Source organism: Bubalus kerabau, chromosome 10 (assembly GCF_029407905.1).
Source record: "Bubalus kerabau isolate K-KA32 ecotype Philippines breed swamp buffalo chromosome 10, PCC_UOA_SB_1v2, whole genome shotgun sequence".
Lineage (NCBI taxonomy): Eukaryota > Metazoa > Chordata > Mammalia > Artiodactyla > Bovidae > Bubalus > Bubalus kerabau.
Genome location: NC_073633.1, coordinates 52,277,160 through 52,298,508, shown reverse-complemented (window position 1 = coordinate 52,298,508; position 21,349 = coordinate 52,277,160). Strand labels below are relative to the sequence as shown.

Below are 21,349 nucleotides of genomic sequence, written 5' to 3'. Positions count from 1 at the left end.
AAAGTCCTGTGTATAAGCACCTTTGGAGCTGGGTAGCAGGAATCTGATGGTTATTGTCCTCATCTGCAGTCCCACTCCTCCCTATTCTCAAGACAGCCATGCCCTCCCTCTCCGTGTGGATGTCCAAAGACCCCAGACATGCCACTGTAGGGACCCACACCTGGACCGACTCAGCTCCACCTTGCTCCTATGTCAGCAGACTTGAACTCTTTCTTTGTTCTTTCTAGTCACCATTATTCTTCCTGCTTTAGGGAAAAAAAAAAAGGTTTACTTCTGGGAGAGCAGTAGAGTATGTGTGCTTTTTGCTTTGCTCATCATTCTGCATTTGAGCCCTGGTACAAACTGGTCCCTTGGTTTTTGATGCCTCATGGGGAGGAAGTCATTTTCTGTGGAGTGTCTGGCTTGTTGTTGTTCTTCCCGTGTAACTGCTTGGCTCTGGCTCTTTTCTGGCCAGGTGGGTGGGTCGGAGACTCTCTTGTAATTGTTTATCAGCTTTTCCTGTGATTTGGGGCTGAGTTGATGCTCCCTGAACTTAGTCAAGGAAGTGAAAAACCAATTTGCAGTGGCCAAAAAAAAAAGGAGTGTTCTACCTCCAAGCACCCCCAAGCTGCTTCTCAGACTACAGTCACCCTGCTCAAAAGGGCTCCTGGGAGCTGAAGACTTGATGCCCACTGCCTCCAGCAGCAGGACCGTCCTAAGCCAGGTGTTCTGCTGCTTTCCGGTTTCCTAGGGCTCCCTAGGGCCTTGCAGGAGGTGCCTCTTCCCATGCTGCCCTTTGCCTTGAGGTTCCTGCCAGACAGGCATCTTTCTGGCTCCAGAGATGGTGGAAAAGGATGACCCACCAAAAAGCAATTCCATGCTATAAAGTAGAAAAGCATACACTGGGCCTTCTTCTGTCTCTTAGTCTCCTCTACAATGTTCTGTTCCCATTATCCAAATTGGGATCTTGCTGAGCCCCGACTTTACAATCGCTGTGGTCCCTGTCTGGCTCTCCCTAATAGGCAGAGCCCACACCTGTGGTCAAGGCTTTAATTTTCTTTCACTCCCAGCAAGTCCTGCCTGTGTCCCTCCGGTCCTGTCTGATGTCACACTCCCATCACTGCTTCCTTTGGTGCACCTTCATGTATTGTCTGTTCATTATCTTGCCTCTCCAACTGGATTGCTGGCATCTTGCTTTCCTAGAGAGCTTTAAACTGTATTATTTTTTTACTCCCCATGTCTGTGATGGTAGGACCTGGGGAATACCAAAGGTTAAATTTTGGTTTGCTCTTTGCTGCCTTCCTAAGCACATCCTCCTTTAAGGATGGGAATTGTCTGAAGTTGCTTTATTCTCTCCAAGCTCGCTATTGGATGCTTAATAGATCAACATGAGCACAAATTGATTGATTTTCTTCTCTCACCTCTGCCCCAATTCCCTGTCTATAAACAGTTTCCTTCCAGAGCTCACAAACTCCTGTCTGAATCAATTTAGTATCTCTGAACACTAACTGGCTGTAGGTTAGAAAGCCTTTAACATCTAAGGTTGTAGATTCCAATTGTTTAAAGACAGAGAGTAGCTACATATGCTTAGATAAAGAATGAATTATAAGAAAACACTCTCTCTAGATGATGAAATTATGGTTAATTTTTTGTATTTTTAAAATGAATTTGTATAGCTTTGATCTTTACCAAAAAAACTGTGGGGAAAATAAAAATAACTACAATTCAAGCCTAATGGGATTTACATGTAGCACAGGGAGCATGCAACTAATTTTGGCCATATTTTTATGATGATGTGAGTTGGTTGGTTCATATTGTTTTAGTCGATTTACTCAAATCTTTGCTTTAAAATAATATTGTTTGGGGATTCCCTGGTGGTCTAGTGCTTAGGACTTGGCACTCTCACTACTGTGGCCCAGGTTCAATCCCTGATCAGGGAACTAGATCTGCAAGCGATCAGTGGCAAGAAATAGTAATAATAAATTTTAAAAATAATATTGTAAAATCACTTAACATTTTGGTATTGACTCATATGGTTTACACATTTATATATTCTTTATGTATATTTATATATTCTTTTCTAACATTAACTTAGTTGTATATCCAACTTAGTTGTATATCATGAATATTCTGTGATACAAGGAATATGATATCATAACAGATCTCCAGAATTATGTTGTAGACTGTATGTTTCGTCATTCCTTTATTGTTGCGTGTTTGGATTTTCTCTAATCCTTTGCTCTTATGAATATGTTTTATAGTTTGAACCATAAAAATACTATTTCCGATTGTCAGACCTACATAACTAATTGCCTCTGTAGGTTTTTTATTTAGCTATGCAATTCACACTCTAAAATGAGTTATGAGGATAAATGATACCTAAACAATGCTTTTCAGTCATGGATTAGTATTACCAAGTGACTCATTCAGACAAGCAGTGCCATGCTGGCACTGTTATGGATTATCCAACCACAAACCCTTAGTCTGTTGGGTTTTTTGTGTGTTTTTTGCCCCAAGTTTTTATTTGAAATTTTTTACTTCTAAAAAATATTTGAAATAGGCCAATGAATAGCTACACAGTCTCTGAATTCACCAATTGTAAACACTTGGGTTTTTGTTGTTGTTATTATTATTATTGGAGTATAATTGCTTTACACTGCTTTCTCAGTTTCTGCTGTACAATAAAATGAATCAGCCATATGTATACATAGATCCCTCTTTTTTGGATTTCCCTCCCATTTAGGTCACCACAGAGCACTGAGTAGAGTTCCCTGTGCTATACAGTCGGTTCTTGTTAGTTACCTATTTTGTACATAATAGTGTGTTTTTGTTTTGGGGGGTTTTTTCGGCTGCACCACGAGGCTTATGGGATCTTAGTTCCCTGACCAACTGTCAAACCTGGGCCCACAGCAGTGAAAGCACTGAATCCTAACCGCTGAACCACCAGGGAATTCCCATGACTACTTCGTTTCTAATGGAAATATCTTTATATAGAGACCACGCTTTTTTAATGTAGATAAATGGGAAACATTGAAAGAAACTAAATGGAAAGCTTGTGTGATAAGTGGAAATATCCCCCAAATGATTGTGTCATCCTAATTGGGGCTGTTTTGCACCCTTTGCTATGTTGGCACATCTAGCCTGCCCACTCTAAAATATGTCTTGAAGGCTGCCATACAGAACATGGTGTTGGACTCTTTGGGGGCCCCTTCCAATGAATACATCATGAACTGCACCCTCCAGAGGTGGTCCCAACTAGAGACTGTCCTGCTATGTCACTTGTCTTTGTTTTGCTTTGCACCTGGAAGACACAATGCTTCCCCCATGACACCATAGTTAAGCACTTTTCCCCAAATAAATGAATCAATCTTTTTTGTTTTTTTTAAATGAATCAATCTTACAGAAACTATTTGAGGATTTTTTCTTGAGTTGAGGAATGTTTTTCTTCTTCCCATCATTCTTGCTAAATTTAACATTCAAAGCCGTAGCTCCTCATCAAATAATTAAGCTGATTGCCTTCATACATTGGCAACATCATTTTCCATCTAATTTGATATTCTGTGGGAAGCTGCAAAGCCAATTTAACTAATAAAATGAGGCATTTTTATATTAGACAGTGTTACTGATCAGCAGCAATGTGCACCCTATTTTTATTTTGTTTGTTTAAGTTGCCCATTAGCTACAGTGGTTACCGACTGAATAGCATTCAGGGTCCTGCCAAAGGTACAGACCATTTATCACCCTGCATAAAAATGGTTTTGGATATGGCACTGGAGTCAGATAAGCATGGGTTTAAGTCTTGTTTTTGCACCTTATTGTAACATCTCCTTAGGGAATTATCTCGTCTCTCTCTCTCTCTCTCTTTCTCTCTCTCTTTTTTTTGTTTATAAAAACAAGCATACTATATTCAATTTTAAGACCTAGTGTAAAGGTGTAGTAATCCAAACAGTGTTAGACACACAGTTCAATGGAATAGAATAGAATCCAGAAGTAGAGCCACACAAATATGGCCAACTGATTGTCCACAAAGTTACAAAAGCAATTCAAATCAGGAAGGATGGCATTTTAAAAGGTAATGGAATAATTGGACCTCCATATATCCCCCCAAGCCAGTCCATTCTAAAGAAGATCAGTCCTGGGTGTTCTTTGGAAGGACTGATGCTAAAGCTGAAACTCCAGTACTTTGGCCACCTCATACGAAGAGTTGACTCATTGGAAAAGACCCTGATGCTGGGAGGGACTGGGGGCAGGAGGAGAAGGGGACGACAGAGGATGAGATGGCTGGATGGCATCACCAACTCGATGGACATGAGTTTGGGTGAACTCCGGGAGTTGGTGATGGACAGGGAGGCCTGGCGTGCTGTAATTCATGGGGTCGCAAAGAGTCAGACACGACTGAGCGACTGAACTGAACTGATATTCTCCCCCCATTAAAATCTGGATCAAAAAGGTAATGGAATAATTAGATCTCCATATATCCCCCCCCATTAAAATCTGGATCCATATTTCACACCTTATTAAAGGAATTAACTCAGAATGGACCATGCCTTTCTAAAATATATCCTTGGCTTAACCTGAACAGTGACTGCCCAGAAAGAGGAGAACCCTTGCCAATGAAAAAAAAAAATCTGGGCTGTGTCTTAAGTTCTTAGAAGAATAGAAACACATATAAAATCATCTAAGAATCTCTGGTTCCTATTAATGTTAACAAAGAAAATAGCTCTTTTAAAGAATAATTTTGGTATAGCTTCTAGGAACTGGTCAATCATGTAGAAATGAAAGGAAAGAAGAGGTTTTAAAATCATAAGGCACAGTTTACAGTGTGACTATTTTAAAATATACAAAATAGTCCAAACTACATAAAGGCTGTCCAAAATAGCCTGGCTGAGATCATCCTATTCCTGATGGGCTGCTAGTGAAGGATATTGACTTGAGTGTTAACTTTGCGATTTGCAACTTGGTTGTGACTTCTTTCTTGTGAGTATATAGCCACACTTTTCTTAAGAGACCTATTTGTACTTTTAAGGGTAAATCAGTGAATAAATAATGAGAAGCAAGGTGTGGATTCTCATTCTCTCTTCACTGACTGTGGTTTATTTTTGGTTTAGAGCCTTGTGAAAGAGCTCTCATGGGGACTGCAGCCTTTATAGTGAATTAATTGTAGTCCTGTCAAACCCACAAAACATCATTGGGTAAATTTCTGTTGATCTTTACAAAACACAACCCAAAACACTCTTCTTGTTTCTGTCTCAGAGCTGTGACTGAGAGCATCAACCAGCTCATCACGCTGTGCACGCAGCAAGCTCCTGGCCAGAAGGAATGTGATAATGCCCTGCGGGAACTCGAGGTGCGTCCCTGGAAAGGCTGCTGAGGATTTAAGAGCATATGTCTGTCTGTCCTTTCCCTCCAGGGTCAGGTTCTTCTCCTTTATTCTTGCCTTTTATCTTTCCTAGGAAACTTTTGGGGCCAAAGTTCTAATCTTGAATTCCATCCATTTCGTGGGATGGAATTCAAGAAAAATTAGATTTGGTGAGGTTATCACCCCTGCCTCTGTATTTCCTCTAAGAGTTGTTTTTTTAAGAGAGTCTTTATTTCAAACAGGAAGAGGCCTCTGGTATTGAATGGAGGCTGAGAATGAGTAATTTCTACCTAAAAAGTTTGAGAGTGATTTTTCTAGGGCTGAGAAGCTAGGATAAAGTACTTTTTGAGTAAAAATGGTCTTCCTGTACATTTGATTTTGTAGCATGTAGAGGATGCATTAGAGAAAACCCAAGAGTAACACTTATTACTATGAAGGTGGCCATGAGGCCCCTGGTGGCCCAGAACACAGGGTGGGTGCTAATCAATTTGTATTCATACTTAGGGTTTATTTTTCATGGAAAATTTATTTATGCCCATAGAGTATATGTGAGTAAAAATAAAATCAGTGTGCCCACTTGTCCATAAAGCAGTCCTAGCCAATTCAGGTTGTATTGTTTATCTCAATGGGTGTGGCTTGGTCATACCCTACGTACTTTTAGTTTTCTGAAATAGGAATACTTACCATGTGAGAGAGGGTGGGCTAGGGGTGGAGGGGAGAGTTAATTGCACCTTCTGAAGGGCCTGACTGAGACCCAGGTTGCTGATCAGGCCATTGGTGCTGCTGAAATTCCTCCCAGGAATGTGTGCAATGAGCGATTGTGATCAGAATTCTGTGTGTGCCAGGGAGATTGATAATTGGTATTTTTTGTTGTTTCCCTTGTTCTAAGGCTTGCTTGCTTTTTAAGTCATGTTCTCCTTTGTAGACTGTCAAGGGGATGTTGGATAATCCCAATGAACCCGTCAGTGACCTCTCTTACTTTGACTGCATCGAGAGTGTGATGGAAAACTCCAAGGTGAGCCTGACTGTGCTGTTAGCATCCCTCCCCGCTGTGGGAAAGAATCGGGACGTGCTTTGTGTGCACAGGCCTGGGGGTGCCCATGTTTTAAAAGGCTCGTGGTGCCTTTGCCCAGGTGTTTCTCAAACCTAGCCATGCATCGCAATCACCTGGGGATCTTGTTGAACACAGATTGCTAGGTCACACCCACACCCCTAAGTTTCTGATTCAGTACATCCCAAAATGGGCAAGATTGTGCATTTCTGACCAGTTCCCAGGTCTGGCCATGTGGTCTAGGAGCCACACTCTGAGAACCACTGCTTATACCCTCTCAGGGATGAGTCTTATTGTGAATCTAAGCATGCATGTCCATCACCTGGGACTGCATGCTGGGGAAAGCCTATCAGTGACCGTATGTGAGACTCTCCTGTGTGCTCCTGTTACCATCCATTTATGGCATGTGTTCTCAAGGGGCATGAATTGAAAGAGACGTGTACCCCAGTGTTCATCACAGCACTGTTTATAATAGCCAGGACATGGAAGCAACCTAGATGTCCATCAGCAGATGAATGGATAAGAAAGCTGTGGTACATATACACTATGGAGTATTACTCAGCCATTAAAAAGAATACATTTGAATCAGTTCTAATGAGGTGGATGAAACTGGAGCCTATTATACAGAGTGAAGTAAGCCAGAAAGAAAAATACCAATATAGTATACTACCGCATATATATGGAATTTAGAAAGATGGTAACGACAACCCTGTATGCGAGACAGCCAAAGAAACACGGATGTATAGAACAGTCTTTGGACTCTGTGGGAGAGGGAGGGGGAGGATGATTTGGGAGAATGGCATTAAAACATGTATAATATCATATAAGAAACAAATCGCCAGTCCAGGTTCAATGCAGGATACAGGAAGCTTGGGGCTGGTGCACCAGGAAGACCCAGAGGGATGGTATGGGGAGGGAGGTGGGAGGGGGGTTCAGGATGGGGAACACGTGTACACCCGTGGTGGATGCATGTTGATGTATGGCAAAACCAATACAATATTGTCAAGTAAAATAATAATAATAATAAATAAATAAATTACTTTGAAAATAAAAAAAGAAAAATATTAACCATGAATTTTACCTAATTAAAAAAATAAATAAAAATAAATAAAATATTATGGAATTTGACCAAAAAAAGGGATATGAAAACTTGTGGGGGTTTTGGGAGTGCAAGCAGTGAAAATATCTAAGATAATACAATGGTTTATATCCTCCCTTCTCCAAATCTTAACCTTGCTCAAGAGATTCTGATTTCTTATTATTTAATTTAATATGGGTGGCAATTGGAGGGAGGGTAGTCTAAAAAGACTTCTTAGCAGAGCAGTAATAATAATATTTTAAAAGGTTGAGAAACACTGACCTTTGGTAATAACACCAGTGTTTTTGAGAATGTCTCAGAACCAGGTGAAATGAAATGCAAGTCAGCTGAATGGATATTGAGCAGTTGCCATTTGGCTTTGTACGTGGAGTGTTCCTGCAAGTTAGCTTATATCACGTTTACATTAGCTTTGGGGAGACAGCAGGGTTCCCCCAGTAGCTCAGTGGTAAAGAACTTGCCTGCCCATGCAGAAGATGCAGGTTCAACCTCTGGGTTAGGAAGATCCCCTGGAGAAGGAAATGGTAACCCACTCCAGTGTTCTTGCCTGGGAAATCCCCTGGACAGAGGAGCCTGGTGGGCTACAGTCCATGGGGTCGCAAAAGAGCCCAACCTGCCATAGCGACTGAGCAACAACAAGCCTACAATGAGAATGGCTTGGGCTCTTCGCTTGGAGAGACAGCTGTATTGGTGGTGTCAGGAGGCCTTACTTCAAGTTAGGCGAAGACTAGAGTTTGCTTTGTCCAGCATCCTTTATGGTACTGTGGATTCTCTAAACGGAGGCTGCACGTGTTTCCCACACTTAGGTCCAAAGAAACTGTTCTTAAAGAGGGATGCAGGGAGAAGGAAAGGAAAATACCATACATAAAATACCCACTAACTGCTTTGCAAGTCCTTATGTAAACTGGATTATTTTGTATATCTAGGCAACTTTAGGGAATTTCTCTCTTTGCCCATCCAAGATGGCATCTTGACAAAGAACTCTGTGTTGTGTTCTAGACGTGAATTTGATAGTCTCTCGAAAGCGTCCCTTGCACGTCCTTCAGTTCTACCATCTGTGACCCTTGAAAGTAACCCCTGCCTTCCTGGGACGTGAGGAGACTGTAGAAGACACAGCCCCAGATATGGGGCAGACACCCTGCCTCTGCCCCCGTGACCTTCTGTCTCCCCTTGTACAGGGTGCTTGACCTCCCTGGGTTGTATTCTGAATACTAAAATCCCTTTTGACTATTATTTTCAAGACCTCTGAAAAGAGAATATACCAATGATTTTCAAAGTAAAGGGAAATACTTTAAGAATTTAGCCTTAAAAATTATTTTAGCCTTAGTTTCAGACTATCTTCCTCTTTATATGTACACTCCTTAAAGATATATTTAGATTTTACCATCAGTAAATACAGAGAAGGCAATGGCACCCCACTCCAGTACTTTTGCCTAGAAAATCCCATGGACGGAGGAGCCTGGTAGGCTGCAGTCCATGGGGTCCTAGAGTCAGACATGACTGAGCGTCTTCACTTTCACTTTTCACTTTCCTGCATTGGAGAAGGAAATGGCAACCCACTCCTGTGTTCTTGCCTGGAAAATCCCAGGGATGGGGAAGCCTGGTGGGCTGCCGTCTAATGGGGTCGCACAGAGTTGGACATGACTGAAGCGACTTAGCAGCAGCAGCAGTCAATAAATAAATGAAGGGACTGGTGTGTTTTCTACTTTCTGGGTGTGTCTTCATCTACAGCTCGGCAGATACATGTGAGTTTGTGTGATGGTCAATTTAGACCATTTGCCCATAGGGTGCCCTGTATAGATTTTACTTTAGTGATTGGTGTATATTAACTGTACCTCCTTGAGATATAGATAACTTTTAGATGAAAACTTCATACTTTCATTATGTATTTCTCTTTAATGAGATAGAAGCGATATAATTATCTTGAATCTCTTCTTACTGCAAATAAAGGAAAATAATGCAAATATTATAAATAAAATGTCCTTGAGTATTCAAGTTGGAAGGGTAGTCCCTTTACCTCATGGTCTGAAGGAATCCTGGTCACAATATCACTGGTGATGTGTTTTGCAGGTTCTGGGAGAGTCGATGGCAGGGATTTCGCAGAATGCCAAAACCGGGGACCTCCCTGCCTTTGGGGAGTGTGTGGGGATTGCGTCCAAGGCTCTCTGTGGGCTGACGGAGGCTGCAGCCCAGGTAAGGAACTGGTCCCCATGCCCCATGATGTAGGCCTTCCAGCCCATCCTGTGCCTGGTCCACGAGGGAGGCACGGGGTGCTTCAGCTCCAACTCCAACCACCACCACTTAAACCATGAAAACCATGGTGTCTCTTTTGCTTCCTGAGCATTTAGGCAAAATATCAGCCAGTTACCCCCAGGAAGAGACCAGACTGGAGAGGACACTGAGTACTATAAAGCCTAAGGGTTCAGAGGCCAGCTTTTTTTTAAATTTTTTTTTTAAGGTCATAGTTACAGATAAGTTGTTTGGGGTTGGGGGAAGATGGGTACTACATAATTCAAATTCCATCTGAGGCTTTAGAGTTGCAAAAATCTTAGTCATGCTGTTTTTTAGAATCAGAGGGAAAAAAAATTAGATGTCATCACTCAGAGACGTGATCAGGCATGTTCCTGGCTCGTCTTTGAAGGTCCTGTGCATTTCCAGTAATTACTGGGCTCATGTCACTGAACTTTCAAAAATGTCAGCATTTACCTTGAAGGATTTATCATCTGATGGTTACCTCAAGCCTGGAAGATATTATTGAACCAAAGAAAAACATCTCTAGTTTGGAGGGTGAAATTGCCTCCTTCCTATTCTGCCCCTCACATCTCAGGGGAAATGAGCTGAGGTTAAAATGCCCCGTCACAGATTCATCTCTTCCTTGTTATTTGGCTAACACACTCAAAGCGTTTGAAGAAAAGACCTTCTCTTCTACCCTCTTGTCCTGTTGGAGACTAAATATTACCTTTATTTTGTTTCCCTGAACCATCTTACTCATTCTTACTTACTGTTTGAAAAAATTGGCCAAAACACCAAGGATACATTAGACTATGAGATGAGAAGCCCTCATGTAGGGCAGGTTCCAGGGTTGGCTTACCCAGCAATTCCATGCCATCAGTCTACACCCACTTGGTTTTTTTTCCCTCTCCCATCTGCCAGCTAAAGAGTAAGCTTCATGCTGAGCCTGGGCCTCCTCGGAGTCATAAAGTGGCTGCCAGAGCATTCAGGGCTGCATGCATCCTTGACCATGTTCCCCTGGAAGAGCTTCTCAAAGCTCTCTTAAGAATAAGGAGACTGTTCCCCAGAGCCCGGCTGGCACTTCCATGGTCCAAACGAGCATCAGCTTGTCTACCCCTAAACGCTTATTGATGAGAGGACTCTGACCACCTTGCACTGGGAGTACCTGAGAATGACTGCTGCAGGTACACTGTGGGACCACGATCCCCCACAGGCTTATCTAGGTGCACAGAGAGCCTGAGCTGTGACCTTCTTCCTCCCTCCCAGGCTGCTTACCTGGTCGGCGTCTCTGATCCAAACAGCCAGGCAGGCCACCAGGGCCTTGTGGATCCCATCCAGTTTGCCAGGGCCAACCAGGCTATCCAGATGGCGTGCCAGAACCTGGTGGATCCTGGCAGCAGCCCGTCACAGGTAACCTTGGGCAGGGGAAGGGGGTGAGGAATGTGAGGTCTGTGCATCCTTGAGCTCTTGGAGGTGGGTGCTAGGAGACTGGAAGAATGAAGATTACTGTTTTTTTCAGAGCTTGCAAGGCCAGCCAGATAATGACTTAGAGGATTATTGCAAAATATGATGAAGGTGAATACAGGTAGGTGCTTTGGAATGGAGTGCTGGAAGGCAGTCACAGTGGTGTAATCACAGCGAGATTCATCAGGAGGCTCATAGTTCCATTCATCAGTTCAGGGGAGTTACATGGAGGACTGGTTCTGTGCTCAGCACTGAGGGTCACCATGAGTAAGACCCAATCCCCTACCCCCTTAACTCTTAGTATGGGATAAAATTTGGAAGCTGGAGTGATTGGGACATGTTGACCATGCCAGGATTGTCAGTGGTTTCTCTGAGGGGCTGTCAGGGGTCGCTTCCTGGAAATAGTGGTGCTGAGCCAGGCCCCAAGGCTGGGTCAGAACCTGCAGTGCAAAAACAGCCATAGAGACATTTGAGAACTAGACAGAATTTGCAACTTTCCGTGATACCTCTGATAACACAAGTGGCATGGATCAGGTTCAGTAATTCCACTGTGCTAAGTCGCTTCAGTCTTATCTGACTCTGTGCGACCTGTGCCCTCCTCCAGGGGATCTTCCTGACCCAGGAATCGAACCTGCCTCTCTTATGTCTCCTGCATTGGCAGGCAGGTTCTTTACCACTAGCGCCACCTGGTAAGCCCAGTAATTCCAGCAGTAGGTACTATAAGGAACAAGAGTGGCCTATATGGGCCAGCAGAGGCAGCTCATGAGGGGCTCGTCCATGCTTGACCCTGGGACCAGTATCCTTGAGGCAAGAGAAGGACCCCAGTAAAGGAGATAATACAGGGACCACCTGGACCCCAAACAAGCATCAGTGTACCTGAGATGCCTCACCTGTCCAGTTAAAGCCAAAGAGTGTTACCAGCCTCAGCAAAGTGGATCAGGCAGATTCAGAAAAGCAGTTGAGGTGGAGCCTGCAAAATTCTTGAGCCAGACCCCTTCATAAGGTGCCTACAGCCCGCCTGGGGGTGGGGGTGACATACAGCTCCACGTGACTGTTAGGCACTTGAAATGTAAGTGGTCCAAACCATGATGGGCTGTAAGTATAAAATACAGACCAATTTCAAAGACTTAGTATGATAAAGGATTATGAAAGTTTAATCTTCTTAAATTGATGACATGGTGAAATGAAATATTTTGGATATCTTAGGTTTAATTAAATATGTTATTTAAAATGACTTCCCTTGTTTCTGTACTTATTTTAATGTGGCTACTAGAAATTTTATTTATTTATTTATTTTTAAATTTTATTTTATTTTTAAATTTTACATAATTGTATTAGTTTTGCCAAATATCAAAATGAATCCGCCACAGGTGTTCATGTGTTCCCCATCCTGAACCCTCCTCCCTCCTCCCTCCCCATGTGGTTTGCACTGTATTTCTGTTGGGTAACCCCAGCCTAGGCCCTGGGCTATATCCCTCCTGGCTAGTGGTTGCAAAGCATACTGACAGCCTCTCCTCTAAGACCACCTGGAGCCCAGCCCACTCCCATCACCACAGCAGCGCCAGCTTACTCTTTCTTTGTTTCTTCTTTCTACCTTGATAATTCTCGCCCTCCCCTTTCTTGGTGAGACTCTGGGGGTAGCAGAGCTAAAGACATGGGTTTTAGTTACAGCAGCCCTAGACGTGTGAGTTGGGGGAATCCAGGGCTGGGGACCAGGGTGGCCTTCTTTTGAAATGACCCCCTCTGCACTGAAGCGCAGGGTGCCCCCAACGCAGTCCCTGCTTTGTAGGTTTTGTCCGCTGCCACGATTGTCGCCAAGCACACCTCAGCCCTGTGCAACGCCTGCCGAATCGCCTCATCCAAGACGGGCAACCCCGTGGCCAAGAGGCACTTCGTCCAGTCCGCCAAGGAGGTCGCCAACAGCACCGCCAACCTGGTGAAGACCATAAAGGTAGGTCCCTGAGCTAAGACCTCAGGAATCTTTGTAACACCTGCTGCAGGTGAGAGAGAGAGATGGCAATGAAGCTCGGCTCCTAGACTTGCTTCTAGTGAGGGGCAACTTCTCGTTTGTTCTCGTGATTTCAGTCACTGAGGAGGAGTTCATTGGTGATGGACATAGTTATTAGGAAAAACCAACAGCCTTGGTCTCTATGAACCTTCTGCATAGTGTGTAGGGAGGGGTGAGCTATGTGTTTAGGCGGGGGACAGTTTTGAGGCGCCCTACCATGGTTGTTACATATCTCTGGACTAAGAGATAAGGTGGAAGAAGAAGGGAATGGGAAATTGCTGGGAAAATCTCTTTCCTCTTTTTTTTTAAAAAAATCTATTCTAGCCTATGATATCTCTTCCATTTATAGTTGTTTAAATGTTTTCAGTGGAGCATCAACTTCTTAAAATACAATATCCCGTGTTGATAACAAGTTCATCTTTGTGATCGAGGTCATAAACAGGTGCGGGGGTGGGAGTGGCAGGGCAGGGTGCCCTGTGAGGAGGCACTTGCAGTAGCTGGGCTGTACTGTTTGTATCTGGGCAATCAGACTGTAAACCTGGCCTGCCCTACGTGGGACACTAAGCAGAGAACAAGCAGCTGACCTGGTGGGAAGACAGCCGCCGTCTAGACAGTTGACCCCAGGCAAAGAGCCTCCAAAGGAGACTGTCATAGAGGCAAGCTGCCAGTTCTGCAAACCAGACCTGCCGGAGGGAGGGGTGTCAGAGGGCTTGACTTTACTGAAGGGTTTTCACGGTCATGGAGGTGAGGTGAGCTGCTTTGTTGCTGGGCAAGTCCTGGAGGAGCGGGGCTTTCCTACCACCCATTCCTTCCAGAGGATATGATACCACACACCTCACTCCTGCACTGTGCCTGCATGCCAAGTCGATTCAGTTGTGTCCGACTCCGCAACCCTGTGAACTCTAGCCCACCAGACTCCTCTGTCCACAAAGCCAATTTAATCTTGTAGAGAAATTAGTCAACAGGCTGGGCCAAGCAGAAGCCAAGGAGAGATTGTGCAGCTATTTAAACAGCCTTTTAAAAAAGTAAAAGGCACCTCAAGATCGATTGAAGATGAATAAATCAAGTTCACGCCCAGGTGCCCTCAGGATCCTGGTGGCAGCTCACTTTAATGACCATCATGATCCATGGTATTAGAAATGAAGAAAGCTTACATTTTTTAATATTTAATTTGAGCAAGGCCTGTTCCATATTTTGTATAGATCTCTCATTCAGGCCACACAACTAACCACCCTGTGCTTATCATCCACATCTTTACAGGAGGTTAAGTAACTTTCCTGGGGTGACTCAGCCAGTAAGGAGTGGATTGGAATTCAAACCCAGATCCCCTGCTCTTTCCAAACCCGCTCTCGCTCTTGGCCTGCAGAGTACATACCGTGGAGAGACTAACCCCTCCTGCCAGCCTGGGAAGAAATCCCTGGGTGTGTTTAGAGTGCTTGTGTGCAAGTTTGGGGAGATGCAGGGGTGGAAGACAGCAGTAAAATTGAAAAGTAGTGACATCATAGTTCGTTGCCGTGTAATTTACTAACTTCAGTTAAACTTGACCATTTCCCGATCGTTTTGATTGTCATAAAACAGGCTGTATTTAGATGGGCCAAGGAGGGGAAAAGGCAAGAAACTCTTCTTTACAAATTCTGGGAAACCTTTCTTTCCTGCCCCATTCCTTGGTTTTCAGTCCTAACCTGTCTCCTTTAAGATCTCATCTTTTCAGATTCTCCTCACAGTGGCAAGCCCTCTTTGTAGCTCCCTATAGCCAATGAGCTCTTGGGATGGCCTGAAAGCTAGGCCTGTGCATGCAGGATGCTGTAACTGGGGGAGATGGAGGCCTCCTCCCCCGCCAGTACTCCGGGGATCCGTAGCAGCGCAGGAGGCATAGAAATGACCCACTCACCCCTCAGCTTGCTGAAGTGAGCTTGGCTTTTCAATTCCCATCAGGGGGCAGGCTTTGCTGAAGACAATAAACTTTGTTTTTAATTTACTAATAGGAAAATGGTGAAGTTCTTTTCAGTGCAGCATGCTGCTGCTGCTGCTGCTAAGTCGGTTCAGTCGTGTCCGACTCTGTGCGACCCCATAGACGGCAGCCCACCAGGCTCCCCCATCCCTGGGATTCTCCAGGCAAGAACACTGGAGTCGGTTGCCATTTCCTTCTCCAATGCATGAAAGTGAAAAGTGAAAGTGAAGTCGCTCAATCGTGTCAGACTCTTTGCGACCCCATGGACTGCAGCCCACCAGGCTTCTCCATCCATGGGATTTTCCAGGCAAGAGTACTGGAGTGGGGTGCCATCGCCTTCTCCGATACCATACTACATATCGAATAGAACTCCTGAGTTAAGGAGTGGTTAAGAATTCTGCCAAATAGCAGAACAGATAAATATTTAATTCCCTAAATGCTTGAAATGGCTGCCATCAAGGCTGCATTTTGCTCTAAGTTCTGTACTTCTTAGTCAACCTTATTTTTCCCTTTAAATCACAAGGGTATGCCTAAGCGCCACACCTTTCTAGTCCTGAAGAAAGGGGGGAACCTCCCCCTCCCCGGAGGGGCATTGGAGAGCAGGGAGCAGATTACATCACAGTGGGTTATCAGCGCCCATTAGAATGTCTGCCTCCAGGAATCATAAATCTCTACTGATGGCATTCTTTGCAATCCCAAAGCATGGCTCAGAAAGAATAAATGTGTGCACCCTCCTTCTGACCAGGCCCTGCTCTCGATGCCGGCCAAGTTGGAAGCACACGGACCCCTAACCATGGGTGCCATCTACCTGCTCGTCCCCACATGCACCCATGCCGGCTTCTGCCTTTCATCAACTTCTTACCTAGCCTCAAATCAGATGTGGGGAATGGAATGTTATTTTAAATGTGCAGTCACTCAGGTTTGGATGCCAAGTAGAAGTTGTGCAACAACGGCTTCTGTTGCTCTGAGAAGCCGGAGCTCAGCCTTGCGTTTCACAGCAGAGCTGAAGCTCAGGGTTTTGCCATGAAGCACTTCCAGGGCGTCCAAAAGATACCAGGTCCAGCTCTCACTAACCAGTTTAAACTCGGCTGTAAGTATGCTTTCTTGATCATCCTTTTGTTTGAATTGGTAAAGTGGGTTTCTTGAGATAAAAAGGAGGGAGGAAAAAAACCTCTTGGGTTTCTTATGCCTTTTCTTGTTGCCTTTTCTAAGGTCAGTAGGAGGGAAGGGAGCCAGGGGTCTTGGATTCTGGTTTGAGGCATGAGCTTAGCCTCGCATGTCACTTTCTAGGTGTTAGTTTTGTCACCTGGAACATTGGAGCTTTGGGATTAAGTGATCTTTAAGATCCCTTCTGGGGCTTCCCTGGTGGCTGAGCAGTGAAGAATCTGCCTGCAGTGCAGGAGACCCGAGTTCAATCCCTGGGTTGGGAAGATCCCCTGGAGGAGGGCATGGCAACCCACTCCAGTACTCTTGCCTGGAGAATTCCATGGACAGAGGAGCCTGGTGGGCTCCACTCTCCATGGGGTCACACAGAGTCGGGCACAACTGAAGCGACTAAGCAGCAGCAGCAAGATCCCTTCTAATCCTTGAAATCCATGAAGCCTTGATTCTATTGCACACACAGAAATGATTTCTCCCACATCTCTGTGAGATTTTGCTAAATAAGAAAATTCAGAGTTGCGGGCCCAGGATGGAGAGTGCCCTTCTCCTGGTGGGGCCTGCGCATTTGGCTCAGTGGGTTTACCTTTACGTTGTTATGGCTGGGGTGCTAGTCATTATGTGATGTGGAATGTCTCTATGAAAACTGTCATGCCTGCCTAAAATTTACCTGTAGCCAGCTCTAAGTATTCAGTTTACTGGGGTGTCTCAGCCATCCCCAGAGGGGAAGCCGCATTCAGAAGTGAAATAACTCTCCATGTAAACAAACCATCCTTTCTGACGCTCGGTGCTTTTCCCTCTTGAAAATGAACAACGGTGCCGGATTGGAGCTTGGCATTCTAATCCACAGTCCACGCTATTCAGGGTCCCGCCCTTGACCTGCAGTGGGCCACATGATTTATGATTTTAGGGCCCATGCTCAAAAAAAAAAAAATATTTTCATCATCCTGTTGGTGCAGTTGATGAAACTGCACAATTAGAAAAACCATTCCTTGGAATTTACCTGGGGTAATCATCTTGACATTTTTCATAAGTTCACCTGAGGGTTGGTGACATGATCAGAAATCTGCCTTCCTAATAGACTGAGGGCGTTGTCAAAAGTACAGAAGACGATGGGAGGAGAGCAGAGAGGGCAAGAGCAGGAGGAATAAGTGGCACCGCCCAGAGACTGGGCATTTTCCATTGAGCTGGAAGGGCCTGACCTCAAGCAGTCAGTGATGGTGATAGTGTAAGATCATGAGGGCAGCGAGATTGCTGACTGCCACGTCACCAGTGCAGGGCTGCAGGGCAGGTAACGGGTGGTGCTAACTTAACACTCAGTACGTGTGGCAGTCAGAATTGAAGCCATCAATATGAGTAAGTAGCAGGCACGTTGGATTTCCACTGGGCCTGGAAAAACCGCAAAATGGGCAAGGTTGGGTCAAAGTCAGTGCCTGTCTGGTGGAGAAGGGCATGAGCAGAGGTGAGCTCTGCACAGTATTAGCAAAGACACTAAATTAACGAGGCTTATGGGGAATTCCTCTGAAAAATAGTAGCATGGTGGATGTATAATTACTGTCCCAAGTTGCCAAGACTTGATTGGAATATAGTTGTTATTCAAATAGCCTTTAAATCTAACCATGCCTGCCTCCTCTTGCCGTGTTGAAAAATAGAAACATTCCCATCTCAGATCCAGGTTATTTCGTAATTCTGGTGCCTCTGGCTTTTTGTTCACTAATTGTCTAAACTGACTTTTATATACTGCTCATAATGGCTACATTACAAGTTTAGTTGGTCGTTTAACAAGGAAGTGTACGTTATTCTACAAACATAGCTGCCTTCTCAAGTGTAGCCCTTTGCTGTGCGGCAGGGTGCTGTCACTGGATCACAGACTGTTGGTTCTAACAGTCTTGGACTTGAGAATGTGGAGTCCAGGGTCGGGGAACTTTGGATCCAAGTGTTAACCCTTTGTGGGTTGGCTTGGCATGCATCACAGGCTGCTTTCCTGGATTGGTTTCCAGGCCGGCTATTAATTGGTGATGTGATGAATCATTCAGTGCTCTGGTCATGGTGTTACTGTTCAGTCACTAAGTCATGTCCAACTCTTTGCAACCCCATGAACTGCAGTACACCAGGCTTCTCTGTCCTTCACTATCTCCCAGAGTTTGTTCAAATTCATATCCATTGAGTTGGCGATACTATCTAACCATCTCATCTTACACCCAAGGCAAAAGGAGAAGGACGTGGTATTAATGCTGCTAATTTTAAAAAGAAATAAGCTTTGAAAGCATAAGATACATAGACCAAAAAATCCATATGTGTAGAGTTCAGTGAATTTTCTAGGCTGAACACACCTAAGTAACTGCAGCCAGATGAAGAGACAGAATGTGGCCAGCCCCCAGAAGCCCACTTTGTGTTCCGTTAATCTCAGTGGCTCCAAAGGGTGATCTGACAGCCAACACTCAGTCTCACCTGCCTTTGTACTTTGCACAAATGGAATCATATCATGGGTATCATATTGTGTCTGACCTCCTTACCTAAATATTATGTCTGTGAGATTCGTCCATATTTTAGTAAATAGTTCTAGTTTTTTAAATAGTTTAAAAATAGTTTAAAGTTTAAACTAGTTTAAACTCTAGTTTAAAATAGTTCTATGTTTTCTCCATTGCATTCCATTTTGCTCATTTCAGAAGGGCAGATACAAAAGCCCTCCCTCTGTCAGTTATTCAGGGATGTCCGGGTAAACTTAGAAGAAGTTCAAAGTACCACACAGTGTGAAAAACTGTATTTTTATAGTTTGGGAGGGAATAGAATTAATTGGAGTGGAAATGGAGGGGCCAAAACATTGTTTCAAAAGTAGGGAAGAAAGTGACTCAGCCGCAAGGTTGGTAGCATGACTGGGGAGTGGAGAACAGGGCACCCTTTGAATCATGTGAGCAGGGAGTTGAGGGACTGTGAGGTCGGCTGGCCTGTGAGCCATATGTTGCACTTTATTCCTTATCATTGCTCACTTAGCCACTCTGCTTGATGGCGGAGATGCTGCTCATCAGTTCTTACTCATTGCTTATGAACTCACCAGACCTTTTGAGTATTCCCATTGAACCTTTTCACTGGGCGGTGATTGCCGTGGCCCAGGAGTGACCTCTGCGTTTGCCCCATCAGGCCCTGGATGGGGACTTCTCCGAGGACAACCGCAGCAAGTGTCGCGTCGCCACCGCCCCCTTGATCGCAGCCGTGGAGAACTTGACGGCATTCGCCTCCAACCCTGAGTTTGTCAGCGTTCCCGCCCAGATCAGCTCCGAGGTAGGGAGTCTTCACAGCAACAGTGACATTGAGGCCTGTGGCTAGTTTTGTGTGTCCCTGAATGGAATGAACAGTTAAGAATTCCAAAACCCCTCTCTGTCGATACATAGGGCACTGTTATTTTGCCAGTGATGACGCATGCAGTTAATGAAACTGTGTTGGTATATCTCTCAAAAGGTGATGTCTTGGTTTTATATGTTGAGAATAATCTCTGGGCGTAGGTTTGCGGCTGATTCTTGGTATATGTCAAACTCAAAAATGATACTTAAAGATTGGACATGGCCCCAAGTTCTCCCCATCCAGGCTCCATGTGAGCCAGCCTCCGTGGTTCCCTTCCTCTGTCTTGATAAAGAACATGACCTTCCTGGGTCAAACTCATTCACTTAATCTGTGTGCCCTGCACTTGACTTCTGCTGTCTGGTCCCAGGGCTCCCAGGCACAGGAGCCAATCCTGGTCTCAGCCAAGACTATGCTGGAAAGCTCATCGTACCTCATCCGCACTGCCCGCTCACTGGCCATCAATCCCAAAGACCCGCCCACCTGGTCTGTGCTAGCCGGACATTCCCACACTGTGTCTGACTCTATCAAGAGTCTCATCACGTCCATCAGGTTAGTGTCTCCTTCAGAAATTGCTTGCAGCCTGCATCTCACAGGGCAGGAGGGGGTTAAGCCCATCAGGACTTTTATTTAATAGCAATGTTATTGATTATTGTCATCATTTTTTCTTCTTTACCTCTTGGGGACCAATGGTAGCACTTGTCACAGCAATACAAATACTAACTTAAATATTTGTTATATGTTCGATACTATTCAAGGCATTTTACCTGTATTAATTTTATGTTTATCATAACAACCTTGTAAAGTAGATGCTGCTCTTATCTCCCTTTTTCTGATGAGAGAATTCAGAAAGAAATTTAGATAACATTCCCAAGGTCATCTCCAGGTCTGATTGCTTTCGCCTCAGTCCTTCTAACCATTGTACCGTATTGTCTATACCTAGGAGCTTAGGCAAAGAGCACCACTGTATATTTAGCAGGATTCGTGGTTAACTTTGGGCTTCCCTTGTGGCAATGGCAACCCACTCCAGTACCCTTGCCTGGAAAATTCCACGGACGGAGGAGCCTGATAGGCTACAGTCCATGGGATTGCAAAGAGTCGGACACGACTGAGCAACTTCACTTTGTACTTTGTACATTTGTCCCTTGTGGCTCAGCTGGTAAAGAATCTGCCTGCAATGCGGGAGACCTGGGTCCGACCCTGGGTTGGGAAGATTGCCTGGAGAAGGGAAAGGCTACCCACTCCAGTATTTTGGCCTGGAGAATTCCATGGACTGTGTAGTCCATGGGGTCTCAAAGAGTTGGACACGACTGAGCAACTTTCACTTTCACTGCATGGTTAACTTACCTTGCTGATAAGACGAAAAGAATATTCTAGGTCCTACAGTAACTCTTGGCATCCCTACTCTCCTTGGTGATAGTAGGAGCCTGAAAAGTTATTCCCTGCGTAGGTAAAATATTTTTGAAGTTGACCAAAGTTAATAGCCCACAGTATGGAATTGCATCCCTTTCCTCAGTTATATTTTGTCTTTCAATTGCTTTTAAAACTCAGGATCACATCAACTTTCTAATGCCTTGAGAAGAAAGATCCACTAAATATTTTAACTCCTGCCATAGCCCAGGACTTTGTGAGTAGTGTGCAATGTAGAGAGCATAGTATATTTACACTGGAAATGCACTGATTTTTGTTTTGTTTTGTTTAAATGATGTTTC

The 21,349-nt window shown here is 44.5% G+C and overlaps 1 protein-coding gene across 7 annotated transcripts in view; it reads left to right on the top strand.

Annotated features, from left to right (window-relative positions):
• TLN2 (talin 2) overlaps positions 1-21,349 on the top strand; it is a 499,060-nt gene that overhangs the window by 390,081 nt on the left and 87,630 nt on the right. For all 7 annotated transcript variants that reach the window (XM_055537745.1, XM_055537738.1, XM_055537740.1 and 4 more), the window contains 7 exons: positions 5,233-5,326; positions 6,264-6,353; positions 9,556-9,678; positions 10,984-11,127; positions 12,971-13,132; positions 19,440-19,580; positions 20,008-20,189. In XM_055537745.1, coding sequence (XP_055393720.1) covers positions 5,233-5,326; positions 6,264-6,353; positions 9,556-9,678; positions 10,984-11,127; positions 12,971-13,132; positions 19,440-19,580; positions 20,008-20,189 — 936 coding nt within the window. The remainder of the gene's footprint in view (positions 1-5,232; positions 5,327-6,263; positions 6,354-9,555; positions 9,679-10,983; positions 11,128-12,970; positions 13,133-19,439; positions 19,581-20,007; positions 20,190-21,349) is intronic.